Source organism: Natrix helvetica (assembly GCF_964273705.1).
Source record: "Natrix helvetica genome assembly, chromosome: Z".
NCBI classification, from domain to species: domain Eukaryota; kingdom Metazoa; phylum Chordata; class Lepidosauria; order Squamata; family Natricidae; genus Natrix; species Natrix helvetica.
This window is the reverse complement of record NC_138554.1, coordinates 22,976,613-22,991,692: the sequence shown is the minus strand read 5'-3', so window position 1 is coordinate 22,991,692 and position 15,080 is coordinate 22,976,613. Positions and strand designations below refer to the sequence as shown.

Sequence of the window (15,080 nt, the reverse complement as noted above, 5' to 3'; positions counted from 1 at the left end):
CCACATTTGCTGCCTGGCGCTGCGGCTGAGGTGAAGCTGCCAAAGCTGCCATGGCGCCTCTGCCCATGGCAGCGGCGACAGTGCCACCCCCTCCGCTCAGAGCACCTGAGCTGGGCCCCGTGTTACCCCTGCTGCCTCCTCCTCCTCCACCATGCTTTTGAGAAGCCATGAGGCGTTTTTTTCCTGCTCCCGCCTGCTCCGCTACCTTCCTACTGGCTCCCGTGGCCTCATGGCTCCTCAAAAGCACGGCGGAGGAGGAGGGGGCAGGGGTAGCACGGGGCCCAGCTCAGGTGCTCCAAGTGGAGGGGGAGGTGTTGCTGCCACGGGCAGGAGTGCCAGCAGGAGCTTTGGCGGCTTCACCTCAGCCACAGCGTCGGGCAGCAAATATGGTGGTGCTGTTGGAGGAGGAGGAGGCAGTAGCAGTTATTCTAGTGGCAGCGGGGGCTTTGGGGGTTCACTTCAGCCACAGCGCCAGGCGCAAGCGGCTAGGACTGGCTGCCCACAAAGGACCTCCCCAGGCTTGCTCTGCTGAACACGGGGCGACTGACAATAGTTTGAGCAGGCGCGGCCGGCGCAAACTACCGTCAGTCGCCTCGCACTCATCAAAACAAGTCCGGGGAGGTCCTTTGCACGCGGGCAGTTCTAGCCGCCTGCAAAGGACCTCCCCTGCTTCCAGAGCCTGTGACAGTAGAAATCACTGTGCGGCAGTTGCAAACTGCTGCGCAGTGTTTTCTTGCCATGTGCACGGCCGCGCACCTTACCAAAAAATGGGACTTTTTAAACGCCGCGGGATGCGGGACAAATTATTAAAAATCGGGACTGTCCCGCCAAAAGCAGGAGGTCTGGTCACCTTACCCAAACCTGACTGTCTGAGAGAGTGACTGGGCAAAGTCACCCAGCTGGCTTTCATACTTAGGTGGAACTAGAACTCACAGTCTCCTGGTTTCTAGCCTGATGACTTAACCAACGGACCAAACCTACCATGTTTTCCCGAAAATAAGACAGGGTCTTATTTTCTTTTGACACTCAAAATAAGTGCTTGGCTTTATTCTCGGGGAGGTCTTATTATTTTTAAGGTGCAGGAGGCAGCAAACATGGTCACCTCACAGCTGCTGCTGTGTTGCAATATTTTTGGGGAGGGCTTATTTTTGGGGGAGGGATTGTTTAACACATTTGCTCAAAAGCCCAATTGGGCTTATTATACAGGAAGGTCTTATTTTCAGGGAAACAGGGTAGATCTGAGCAAGATGACTGGCTCAAAGTCATTCAGTTAGATTTGTATCTAAGGTGGAACTAGACCTCACATTCTCCCAGTTTCTAGCCTGGGTCCTTAACTGGCTTGTAGTACAACCATTGGGGGCAAGTAAATCTTAAATTTAAAAAAGGAAGATTTTGGGCACACTCTAGCCCAAGAAGCCATAGTAATGAATATCGAAAATTCATTTCTATGGATTTTTGGGCTAGAGTGTGCCCAAAATCTTCCCCTTTCTTTAAGATTTACTTGCTCCCAATGGTTTTACAGCCCCTTTCCCATTTCAGCAGTGTTCCTCTGTAGGACATCAAATTCTGGGATTCAAGGAACAGCCTTTCAACAAGTAGATGTATTAAAAAAAAACAGGTGTTTAACCCCAAATAGACCATTCTTTGCTTCTAGGGAGGCCTATACAACTTATAAGGGCAGATGCACCCATAGATACTCAATGGGAGAGGTCAAAACAAAATTGGTGGATTGATGTTTCATAAATAGCCCATCCCATAACAAGGAAAGGCCCAGAGCAGCAAAAGGATGCTAGCAGGGATTGGGTTAAAAACATGTCTTTTTTTTTTAAGGTAAAGTACTTTTACTATATTATTTAATGAAATACAAAGGGAAAAAGGATCTATATTGAATACTAAAAGTTGAATAACATTAAAAAGCAGCAACTTCTAAGCATAAATAAAACACAAACAAAATATTATGAGAACACTTTCTAGTTACATGTTCTTTCCTTTTCAGCCATTTATTTCCTCAACTGCTGACCACAATCTAGATATTTAAACTGTACATTAAATATTAAAGATTGCTGTTGGTAGCCGTTGAAATCCTTTCGTCTATTACTTTTGATTGGTCTCATCTTTTTTTTCTAAAACACATATTCTAAATGTCCAAATTTGCCCTGCTTTATAGATATACTGTGCATTGTCAGTTTTGCGATTCCTTCATTTTTTCCAATCTTGGTTTCTCAGACTCACCTTTTCTGATGTTGTGCCAGACGTGTTCTCTTAGCTGTCAGCAGGTATCTTAGTAAATTGTGATATTTTTCATTTATGTTTTTAGGAATTATGCTCAATAAGAATAAATGTGACTTCAGCGCAAATTTTGTTTTAGGATTTTCTGAATATGTTGATGTATTTCACTCTTTATAGTTTTGTGGGATTTTTTTGTACATAGCCATCACATGTGATCCTTCTTTGTTATGGCATTTCCAACATTTATTATTATATGATTTGCCTATCTTGTTATTGACAGGATTATGTACCATCTGTAAAATATTTTATGCTGATCTTTCCTTAAATTATAACTTGGAGTAAATTGTATTAATCCCCCCCCCCCATGACTCTTCTAATTGTTATACTGTGGTTATTTCTTTGCTGTTATGCATTAACTTTATCATACAATTTTTATTTGTTACATCTTCATGTGGGTGTCTTATAGGTAATCTTGATTTTGTGTAAGTCTTTCAAACTCAGTCATTCTCAAAGTTCTTCCTTTCTTGAGATCACTTGTAATCTTCTAACAATTTGTAAGTATTTCAGCCATAATAAATTCCTACCTTCATTAAGCAGTTCTTGATGTGTTTTAGTCTATTTCTAGAATCTGGATGTACCATATTGCTGTATGTGATTAAATCTTAAATTAAATCAAGTATTAAATTAAATATTCGTCCCTGAAGTAAAAGACATTTGATGGTGAAGCTAAAAGCGAAGTTGCCAGACTTATTCTCATTTTAATAGATTCTGTATTTTTTAAAAATCAAATATTGTTTTATAGTATGTGCTTTCAATTATTTTCTTCTATTTCTTTATACCACAAGTATATTTGAACTTCATGGGTTAAGCTAGCTCCTTCTGCTAGCATAATATAATTTAACCACCCCTATCTTTTGAAGCTTGCAAATTTTTGTTAGATGACCATGTTTTAGGTTTTTTTTTCATCTTACTAGTTCTTTCTTTAAAATCTCCTTCCACGATTTATTATAATTATTCTGAAATATGTCTTTTTTTTTTACACCTTGTCAAATAAAGATCCAAATATTTCACTGGATTTTTTTGTCATTTTACAACTTTTCACAAAATAATTGGGATTCTTTTTCCACCGTCTTCTTCTGAGGTTACATTCTTATTACAATTTTTGTTTTCTTTTCACTGATTTTAAATCCAGAGAATTCACCTAAGTCTTTGATCTCTTCAGATGCCAACCCTTTGAGGTAGTGCAGACAAGAAGCTCCAACCATTAGCATTAATACTAATTTTCTTGTAAGTTACAGTATCAGAATATCAGTATAAAAGTATCACTTCCCTCTTTTACTTTAACACCACAAAGACTAGATGGGGTCCATTCTGAGATGCTTTCTTCACCCTAGGAATGAAATGCTACCGGTTTGGGCCGATTCACCCAAACCGATAGTAAAAAAATGGTTTAAAAAGTAAAAAAAAAAAAAAGTTCCGACAAACAGCTGTGCGACAATCACCTGTGCCGTGCAATCATCGGAACTTTTTTTAACCTTTTAAAGGATTTTTTACTACCTATTCGCCCAAGCTGGTAGTTCAAAAAATGCTTTAAAAAAGTTTTTAAAAAGTTCTGACAATCAGCTGTGCGTCAATCAGCTGTGCCTGATTGTCTGTGAGGTTCCTGCTCGTGGCAGGAGACATTTTGTGTGAAGTCCAGCTGCTTTTACATTGTGTGTGAGTCAGTTGTGCAGCTTTTGTGTTATTTTTGTGTAAAGTGTGATAGTTGGTTTTGAGCTCTCTGTGACTCTGTAAGGCTCCTACTTGTTGCAGGGGACATTTTGTGTGAAGTCCAGTTGCTTTTACATTGTGTGTGTCAGTTGTGCAGCCACGCCCACCCAGTCACATGACCACCAAGCCCTGCCTACCTGGTCATATGACTACAAAGCAACTCCCATCTGGTCTCATGACCAAAAAGCCACACCCACCAAGCCACAGAGCCGGTAGGGAAAAATTTTTGAATTTCACCACTGCTCCACCCCATCCTTTCTTTGAATTGAAATTATATTTAAAAGATGTCTGTATATGTTGTGTCCGCACCATGGCAACCGCGGGATGTCAATCAACACCAGCAGTTGCCAGGATTGGCTAAAATGTGCAGGCGTTGTCAGCAAGAGTTGGCTTTGTCCTAATTGGTTGCCGGTTTGACAGCTGCACTATAAATAGCTGTCAAACCAGAGTTGCTTGTTCTGTCTGTATTTTGTTGCTGATGATTAAACCGAGTTGTTAACTGCAGAAATTGCCTCAGTCTTTCTTTCCTCCACTGAGTACTAAATAGTCTAGACTGCAACTCTTCCTCCTGACTAACAAGGTCATTCTCACATACCATTATATCAGCTCCCTGATCGTGCATAATGGTCAGAATTTTAATCCCAAATATTTATTTCACTAAATCATATCCATCAAAACATCTAAAATAATTACAAATACAGGGAGAAAGAGCACACGTTTGCCTGAAGTTTTTACATCTTGAAAAAAATGTGGAAAGTGTTCCATTTAGTGTCCTCTTTGCTCCTTGCGGTTCATATACTCTCCACCCAAATTTGAACTCCTACTCCTGGATGCATGTTGTTTAAAAATGCTAATAAGAAAAGTAACTCCAAGTTTTCTGCACTGAAAAATATTGCTGCTCCTTCTATTTTTTATTGTTGACATATTCTACTGTAGTCCATTTATTATATAAATCTACTGTTGCCCTTCATTTTCCTCTTAGGAATGTAACTAATTCAGTTTGTATGTATTATTTCAGAAACGCACACTTTGCTAAAATTGTAGTAAATAGTTCATAGTCGGCATTTAATTTAGGAATTGGTCCATTTGATTGAGGTTTCTCCAGATCAAAAGTAAGGTTTTTCATTGTATGGCAGATTGATTGCCCATCTTGCCTTTGCAAATTGAAAATCCATGCATGCGCTTCCTGCTTCCCCTACCATGGCTGCCAAGGATGCTCTTACCACTTGGGAGGAACCAAAACTTTGAATGGAGATGTTTCTCTGCCATTCCGTTTGGAAAAATACAAGTTAGCCCCATCAGTGTCCCAGCAATGTTCCTGCAAGATACTTTCTCAGGTTTCCCACTCAAGCCAAGAGAATGGCCCATCCATCGAGGTTGCCACAATCAATGGCGAAGGATCAAGGACAGGGCGCATAGGGCAAGTGGCTGGCAAGGGATGCCAGAGCTGAGCCTGGTCTTTATTATCTGATCATAACAAACCAGGATCTGGTCAAACCAGTTGTCCTCCACTTTAGATAACACCCCATATACAGGTAGTCTTTGACTTTGACGACCACAAATTGTGCCCAAAATTTCTGTTGCTAACCGAGACATTTGTGAAGTGAGTTTTGAACCTTTTTACAACCTTTCTTGCCATAGTTGTTAACTGAATCTTTGCAGTTGTTAAGTTAGTATGACTGTTAAGTGAATCTGGTTTCGTCATTGACTTTGCTTGTCAGAAAATCACAAAAAGTGATTACAGGATGCCGGGACAATTGCATAAATATGAATCAGTTGCCAAGCATCTGAATTTTGATCACATGGCAATCAGGATGATGCAGCGGTGGTAAGTGTGAAAAACGATCATGTCACTTTTTTCAGTGCTGGTGTAACTTTGAATGGTCACTAAATGAAATCTTGTCAGGCGACGGCTATCTGCACATTCCAAGCTAGCTGGAGTAATGGGTATAGGCAGTGTTTGTATTCATCCAGTTCTCTGAGAGCGCGATCACATAACACACTGACAAATGTCCTCCTCTCAGCTTCAATACATGACATCAATAACGGAATTCTACTGTGATCTGATTGGCTCATTGCCAAAACAAGATGACACCTGATTGGCTCTCTAAACATTCATGCTCATTGGCTACAATCAGATGAAGGAAAACTACCAGATATCAACCTAAGCAAAAGTTGTGCTTCTTTTTTCTGGTTATTTGGCTATAACATTTCATAGAATACAGATAATTGAACAAACTTTGCTGCATTAAATTCTTGATTGAATTATCTTTCCATTTGATGTATAATTTTATGGTACTACTCCAAACAAAAGTGGTGTTAATAGCCATCAAACTTCAAAAATACACTTTTCCCAAAAGGTTTCCACAATTTTGGCCACTATTGTACCTGAACCATCTCGCTTCTGCTTCTGTTGCCTCTGTCCCCATTCATTGCAACCTCAACTTCAAGATAATGGGTGGGAATGCCTAACAGATGTTACTCACTTCCAAGTTTCCGTCAGGAAGAATCAAAATAAGAGGGGAAAGTGCGACTTTTAACTGTTCTAGTTAAGGATGAATTAGACCTGTCTCACCAGGCTAGACAGAAGATGAAGGGACTTCACAGGGATATGGGGAGTGGGTGGGTGGGGATATTGCAGGCCCATGTTAAAGAAAAAGGCTGTAATCATTGGAAGTGACCCAGATCAGAGGTGGGTTCCTGCCAGTTCAGACCAGTTCGGCTAAGTAGATAGTAACTTGGCCTGCCACGTCCCCCGAACCGGTTCTATCAACAAGGCCGCCATCTTGATTTTTGGTTCTGCGCATTTTCAGAACTATCTTCATTTCAAAAATTTAATCCCCCCCCCTTTTCTAACATTGTGCACATGCAAAAGGTTTTGCGCACCGAACCAGCAGTAATGATGACAGGAACCCACCCCTGACCCAGATATCTTGGTCATGAACCTGCTGATATTCTATCCATTGACTGCAGGGAGGCTCAACTTATGATCACAAATTGAGCCCAAAATTTATGTTGTTAAGTGTATCACTGCAGTTGTTAAGTTAGTGTCATGGTGGCTAAGTGAATCTGACCTCACCATTGGATTTGCTTAGAATAGAATAGAATAACAGAGTTGGAAGGGACCTTGGAGGTCTTCTAGTCCAACCCCCTCTTAGGCAGGAAACCCTACACCACTTCAGACAAATGGTTATCTAATCTCTTCTTAGAAACTTCCAGTGTTGGAGCATTCACAACTTCTGGAGACAAGTTATTCCACTGATTAATTGTTTTTACTGTCAGGAAATTTCTCCTCAGTTCTAAGTTGCTTCTCTCCTTGATTAGTTTCCACCCATTGCTTCTTGTTCTGTCCTCAGGTGCCTTGGAGAATAGTTTGACTCACTCTTCTTTGTGGCAACCCCTGAGATATTGGAACACTGCTATCATGTCACCCCTAGTCCTTCTTTCTCTTAAGCTAAACATACCCAGTTCCAGCAACCATCCCTTAATCATCTTTGTTGCTCTTCTCTGCATTCTCAACTTTTTTACATCGTGGAGACCAAAACTGGATGCAGTATTCCAAGGGTGGCCTTACCAAGGCATTATAAAGGGGTATTAACACTTCACGCAATCTTGATTTAGGGGGTCGTAAAAGGAGATCACATGGCCCCGAGATACTGTAACTGTCATAAATAAGAGTCGGTTTGTCAAGTGTCTGAATTTTGATCATGTTACCATTGTGATGCTGCGATGGTTGTAAGTGTGAAAAACGGTCACAGGTCATTGTTTTCAGTGCCATTGTAGCTTCAAATGGTCACTAAATGAACTTTGTAAGTCGAGGAGTCTCGGTATACAGTAACTGTGATCATGTCTACTGCAATATATCTCTGCCTTTGTGCAGTTTCTGTTAGGTATATAACTTTGCTGGAAAAAAAAAACCTTTATATCTAGATGAAACACCTATATATCTGGATGAAAAATGATTAATCTGAAAATATAGAAAGGAAGATATTTCTTAATTGCTGATATTTTTTCCATGTGGATCAAACAGGATGAAAAGAGAAAATTTAACTTGGTGTGTAATTCCTCTTTCTTTTCCTCTTTCTTTCCTTCCTTCCTTTTTAGAATTAAATCCTAATGTATGTACTACTTGAAACATACTTCAATAGCTTTTTAGTGACCAACACAGCAGTGACAAAGATTGCCTGTCCATTTGTCTGTCCATCTTTCTCCATTCATAAATTTTAAAAAAAATTCCCAGCACCCACGTGTACCTTGAGTCTGACACCATCTGAATAAACCTGGGTTGTTAAAGAAAAGGAGGTTAGAAGGATTGAGGGGGCGGAGGCAGATAGGCCAGTGATGTCTAAAGCTGATTTCCTTTGTGCTAAAGAGCTTGGAGAAACTGTGATCAGCACAACCAAAATACTTCTAAGCAATACTTCTAAGTGTGAATAATGGTCATAGGTCACTTTTTTCAGTGTTGTTGAAACGGTCACTGATTGAATCAAATGTACTGCCTGTACATCCATTATTTAAACAAATCAATTACATTTCTAATAACTGAACCACGCTCACTCTTTCCACATACAGTAAAGACAAGACTCATTCATTTAGACCTTTGTGAAGTTTTATTTCAAATGTAATTTTCCCCATCGTTTGAAAAAAAATCTTTTTTTTATTACAAAAAGGAAAATTTGGAGGGAAAAAGAGAGAGAGAGAGGTGGGTCAATAAATACTTGGAAAATACTCAAAATAAAATAACATTATTAATAATATTAATATAATAATAACCACAATGACAAAACAATAATTAATAAAATGACCCAGGCTTGGAACTGATAAATAAAAAATAATAACTTACAAGGATGAATTCTAACAGCTTTATAAATATTAGGGATTATGAAGTATAGGGTTATTGGAAAAAGAGAAGGGTTAATAACAATTTCATACAGTAATAGGGAGCCAAATGTTGATGGAGAACAACTACCATTATACCTGATCAGTGGCCATACTGCCCAGGAAATGATGGGAGTTGGAATCCAGCAATATTTGGAGGCCACAGGTGCCTTTAACAAGAAAAGCCTATTTTAAAAAATATTATTATTGTGGAAGGAAGGATTAGACGTCTGTTCTTATTTCTGTCTTGCATGATCCTGTTTGAATTCAACTGTGTAGTGTGGGATATTATTGCAATTTTTAAAATTCTTCTGAATTTGAAGCAATCTTATTTAGACTTTTTGCCCAGTTAACTTTCGGATGCTGACTAGCCTAACAGAAACACAATTCATCCAGCAGGGTGCACTGCTGCTAAAGGAAAGCAGGAATTCTCTTATTTATCAAGGTTTTTATTGGGAAACTGGAACATAATTTCCTATAACCTCAACTTCACTTTCCTCATTCTCAGGTAAATTCCTTTGAAGTAACAAAAGAAGAACTGCATATTTATGTGTACAGGGTATTTTTAGGACAAAAAGAGAAAACTCTGAGATTGAATTTTATATACTTCTAAGCAAATATCTCATTAGGAGAAAAATGACCCAAATGCCTAAAAAAAAAATTTTTTTTCCTGATCTGTTCAACTCTTTCAACTTTAATTGCTTGTCCGGTTAATTGAATCCCCATAAATGTGCATATGAGTAACAGTATAGTTGCTTTTCTAAAGGAAAAAATATATTTTCTTTTGGTAAATACATGTTTGAGAGAAAGAGCAATCTGTTGTGCTCCCTCTCTCAATCTTGTGCTTTTCCTTAATGGATTTATATTTGTAAATTAGTCCTCCCCTCTCAAAAAATACCTTGCCAACAACCTTGCAGCTGCTCTATTAATTTTGTGCTAGGAGCATTCTTTTAAGGTTAATAGGATCAAAATGCTAACTAACAACAGGCTGAAAATATTAATTCTCTGTTGATTATGGCTGCAGGTTTTGACCTGCATTGGATATTCTGTAATGGATACATAGAAATCAGTAGGGATTTATTACTGAAATGAGAGTGACAGGTTGAGAAGGTCCAGCCTCCCCAAAAAGGGTGTGCTTCCTCACTCCAAGATATACCTTTCTTTCCTTTATGTTTCTGAATCTCTTTTGAGGTATCCAATATGCCATTATGCCATGGTGGTGCAGTGGTTAGAATGCAGTATTGCAGGCTGATTCTGCCCACTGTCCGGAGTTCGATCCTGACTGGCTCAAAGTTGACTCAGGCTTCCATCCTTCCAAGGTTGGTAAAATGAGGATTGGGGGCAACATGCTGACTCTGTAAACTCTGCACTTAGAACAGAGGTCCCCAATCCCCTGGCCGTGCCATACTACTGGGCTATGAGCCATATGGAACTGGACCATGGACATGGTGGACGAGAGCGTGAGCACGCATCCCTACTTGGGCAAGCAGCAGGTGAGTGTGTGTGTGCATGCTTCATTTGCACAAGCGGTGAGGGCGTGTGCCCACCGTTCATGCTTGCTGATAGCTCACATGAAACTATCCCCTGTAGCCCACTGCCAGAAAGGTGCTGTAAAGCCCTATTAAACGGTATATAGGTCTAAGGGCTATTGCTATTCTCAATTAGCAGGATAGCAGTGAGTTTCCATGGACAAACTATCCCTAACCTCATGCTCTCCGCTTATGTTGAGTTTAGAACTTCTACAAATCCCAACCAACATGGACCTGCACATCAGAAGGGCACCAGGGTACAGATCAGCCTACACATACGGCACCTCCCCACATCACTCTCCGCAGCAAACTGGTAGGGAAACATAGATTGTGTCCCTGCAGGCAAGATCAATAAGGGCCCCAAAGTTGTGTCTGAAACAGGGATTCCATCACCATTATGGATAATACTGCAAGGATTCGTAAAGGATATCCTCCAAGATGGGTTCCCCTCTACTCGACACAGTTCGATGCACATGTCCGAATGAGTTATATTCTATCAATGGAGAGCAGGAGGGTTTAAAATTTTCCTTGAAAGAAGGAGTAGCATGCTTTCCCCAATTATTTTTCAAAGCCTGCAGGGAGAAGATAAGATGATCATTCTGAGGGAATCGAAAAAGCTGACTCTTCTTCCACAACATCCCCACAATGTGGAAAAGTTATGAGTGGGTAGGCAAATCTTTTCTCTTCCCACTCCACTGCACCTGCTAAAAGAGGAATCTAGTCTCATCGATTTTCCTTCCTTCTTTGAGCCCTCCTCCATAGGGGATATGCAGCTAAGAGTTCCTGGTCTATGAAGAACATCTCCAAAACATCCTGGACAGTTTTCTTTCTTGGTTTTTCACAACTTGTTCCGGATCAAGACCAGCACTCGTGCTGCCCAGTCTAAATAAAGGTGAAATGAGTGGACAATGGCATGTCCAGCCTGGACAACAGACCAGTGGGTCCCATGGGTCGGGAGGGTTGGGAAAGCATCATTGGGTCGTGTGATATTGAGCTTCGTCATCTGGAGAGGAAAAGAACAAGTGTGAGATAAATTGTCCGCAGGAGGAATAACTCAATTTAGACAACTGTCCCACTCATCATACAGCTGTATGATCTGCTGATTTAGAGCTATTACATCTGGAGTGCAAAGATTCAGGAAACCACTGGATGGCAGCAAAGAGACAGAGAAAAATCAGAATACTTTGCTGCCACCTGGTGACTGCCTCAAGGTTTGCAGTACAGATATTACTGTACTGAGCCCACTCATTCCAACTTTACCATATGTTCCAGTCTTCTAAGAAGACGTTCAAGCCGAGTGTGCACTGTGCCAATATCATGTTCCATGGGCCGCAGCCATGTTGCTGCCTTCTTCAGCCACTCAAAATGCCGTTGGTAGCTTTGAAAATCGGAGGCAAACCGGGTTAGACCTGCAGAAACCTGGAAGGAAGATAAAACCATACAGAAATTATGAAGGAGAATGATGCTGATGCTGCCCCATTTTTGCCTCGTAGCAGAGAAACTGAGATGTTAGGGACATGAGACAGCAACTAGTTTGATTAGAATCTCCAGAGTAAATAGGAAACCTTTCTAAGGAAAAGTCACCAAAATAAAAATAAAAATGGAATGATCATGAAGCAGTCTTCCTGGTTCAACTCCCAAAATTCTCAGCAATAGCTATGGTGTTTGATGAAGTCTGGAAGCTCATATATCTGAACAGTGTCTAGTTCAGGTGTGTTAAACTCTATTTCATTGAGGGCCTCATCAAGGTTGTGTTTAACCTTGGGGAGGGGCAGGGTAGGCATGGCTAGGGTAGATGTGGCCAGCTCGACATCACTCATGTCAGGTGTGGTGGCCCAAGTGCTCTACCAGCGAAAATGGGCTCCCAAGTTCAATTTTCTGCGGCCATGGCCTCCTGCAACCTTCTGCCAGCAAAAACACAGCTTGGGAGGGCCGCACATGGAGCTCCATTTTCACCAGCAGAGGCATCGTGGGCCAATTGTTCACTATTTCCAGGTGGCCAGCCCTGCACGCCAGATCTAAGCATCCCACGGGACAGATGCGGCCTGCAGGCCTTCAGTTTGACACCTCTGGTATAGTTAGAGGAGGCTGCTGTGAAGCGTCTGAAATCACCACCAACTGGATTTCCTACAAGTGCTTTCCAGAGCTTGTTGTCCTCTCCAAATTATGTTGGAACACAATTCCCACCAACTTGGAACATAACCAGAACCATTATTCAGCCTATCTGGAGGGGAGCATAGTGAGAAAGTCAGTATTCTCATTGAAATTCTTATATTCCAATCAGACACAAGATGACCCTTTCCCAAACTGATGCTCTCTATATATTTTGGACTACATTACTCCATCCAGTACGCTCAAGAGTGCATCAAACTGGGAAAGACCAGCTTCTGGAAATAAACTATTATGCCATGAAGAATCTTAAAGGGGCACCAGAAAAAAAAAGGTAGCTGTTTTTACCTGGATGTTGGCAAGTTCTACAGCATTCATGGATAAAACTGGTAACGTTTCAAGCTTGTGTTCACCATCTGCTGGGAAGTGTTTCTTCTGTATAGGGAACACAAAGAGAAAAAAACTATGAAGCCAATGAAGGCAAGACAAGCAGGCCCTACTTTTAAAAGGAGGACTAACTTAGCATAATCTAAACAATAACCTAAGTATCCTCCAAATCTAAGATAACTGATTTTTATTAGAGGCTAAGAGGTGTTTTCTGCTTATTCTTCCCAACAAATCTGCCTGCTGGTCCATCAGTAGAACAGTTCTCTGGAAAATGAAGAGAATGGCACCAAATTTGGAATGATGGGGAAAAAAACCAGAAAAAGAAAGATTGATCTAAAAGATGGGCTGAATAAGACTCCAGGCAGTGGAGAAAAACAATCCAAAAATGTTTCTCTATAGGAGGCAGCTGGGCAGTGGCTCAGAATGTTGCCAACTGCTCCATTCTAAGCCATCCCTCTCCCTGGTCATGTGACCCAAGCGCGTATGCAGCCTACTCTGGGTTTCGTTGTGTGCATGCACAAGCACACACATAGGCACAGGAAGCAAATATTGAAAGACAAACTCTCTGCAGTCTTTCTATACCTCAGTATTTCTCAACCCTTTTAAGTTGCTAAGATTGAGGAAAAACTACCATGTCTTAACAAACTGTCTACCTTCCTACTGCTCTGTGAACAATTTCCTGCCTTTATAGAAGGTAACATTCTTTCTTATGTTTGGTTGCGCAATCAGTCAGATGTTTACACTGAATTTGGTATTTTCATCTACCTATTGAGGCCTTCCCAAAGAGCTGGGATAGGCAGATGTTATTTGATGGTGTTTGCAGAATCGTCGCAGGATGGAAGCTGTTCCACGCAAAGCCGCCATTTGCAATTGGCTGATGGTGAATTTATCAATGCCGGCGGTGTTCAAGTGGTGCGCCAGATGTTTTGGGATTGCAAAAGGTGCCTTTTGCATTGGTACTACTTTTGCTTTCTTTTGTCATAGTTGTTCTACTGTGCTTCCATTTTCAGGATTTGTATTTCGTGATTGTCTCAAGTTCTTTCTCTTCTCTTCTGCTGTCTCCGGGTATGGCAATGCCCACTATCTTGATTTTTATATATTTATAAAGGCTTCTTCCATTGTTATTATTGTTATCTCTCCACAACAATGCGAAGTCACAACTGCCACTTCTTTACTGGTGTTGGCCTTCATACGCATTGAATTCTTCCCCAGAATTTAGGATGTGCATAATGTATCAGCATAGTATATGTGCAGATCCAAGTTGTGTGGCCTTTTTGCAATTGACAGGTGGACATTTTGTCAATCTGCATATTGTCTAAGCACCATACAAGATTTATTTGGTATGGCATCCAGTGCGCTGATAACCACTGGGACCATCACAGCCAGTTTATACCATATTCTTTCAGGTTCCATTTTGAGATCTTACTACTTTTTTCAAGTGTATGTTCCCATCAATTTTTCATAATTGGTACGTGATACGTTTTAGAGATGTTCCAGTGAATCATTTTGGCTTTTAATCAATTTATGGAATCTTGCATGACTTGAGTACAAGATCTACTGGGGTTTTTTTTTTCTGCTTCTTTGCATCATCATCATCATCATCATCATCATTATATCCAATGGACTCTAATAGGGAAGGCTTCTGGACTTACAAAGTGGTTGGAGAGGGTCTTGGTATCAGTTAGCAGGTTTCTGGTCAAGGCAATAATAGAATCAAACTCCATCCGGGGGTCTGTGGGCTTTAGTCTGGGGTTAGGTGCAGCCCAGAGTCCTTCATACAGACTCAGTAGCATCACTACAATCTGACACACACCGTCTGCAAAGAAAGAAAGAAAAAAGAGAGGCCAAGGATGGCTGTTAGAAAGCCAGTGGCTGGAAACCAACTTTTCCAAAATATCACCTGTATATATGAGACTACCATCTCTGTATAAACCATAGGAGAGACAGTCAGTGGTAATGACTCATAGATTGGGACTATTCATGAAACTATTGTTGGGTGTGACACAGACTTTCTTGTACTGGTGAGCTGATTAACATTTGTAGAATGATGGGAAACTTCCATTTCTGAGTTATACAATACAATAGTAGAGTTGGAAGGGACCTTGGAGGTCTTCTAGTCCAACCCCCTGCCTAGGCAGGAAACCCTATACTATTTCAGACAAATGGCTATCCAACATC

The 15,080-nt window shown here is 40.8% G+C and overlaps 1 protein-coding gene across 1 annotated transcript; it reads right to left on the bottom strand.

The window, feature by feature from the left end:
- Nucleotides 1-11,244: 11,244 nt before the first annotated feature.
- IL11 (interleukin 11) lies at nucleotides 11,245-14,823 on the bottom strand (the record flags this gene model as incomplete). The annotated part of the gene is given in 5 exon segments (XM_081933137.1): nucleotides 11,245-11,409; nucleotides 11,667-11,825; nucleotides 12,864-12,950; nucleotides 14,555-14,736; nucleotides 14,739-14,823. Coding segments are annotated over 5 exon segments (678 nt in total).
- Between the last annotated feature and the right edge of the window lie 257 nt (nucleotides 14,824-15,080).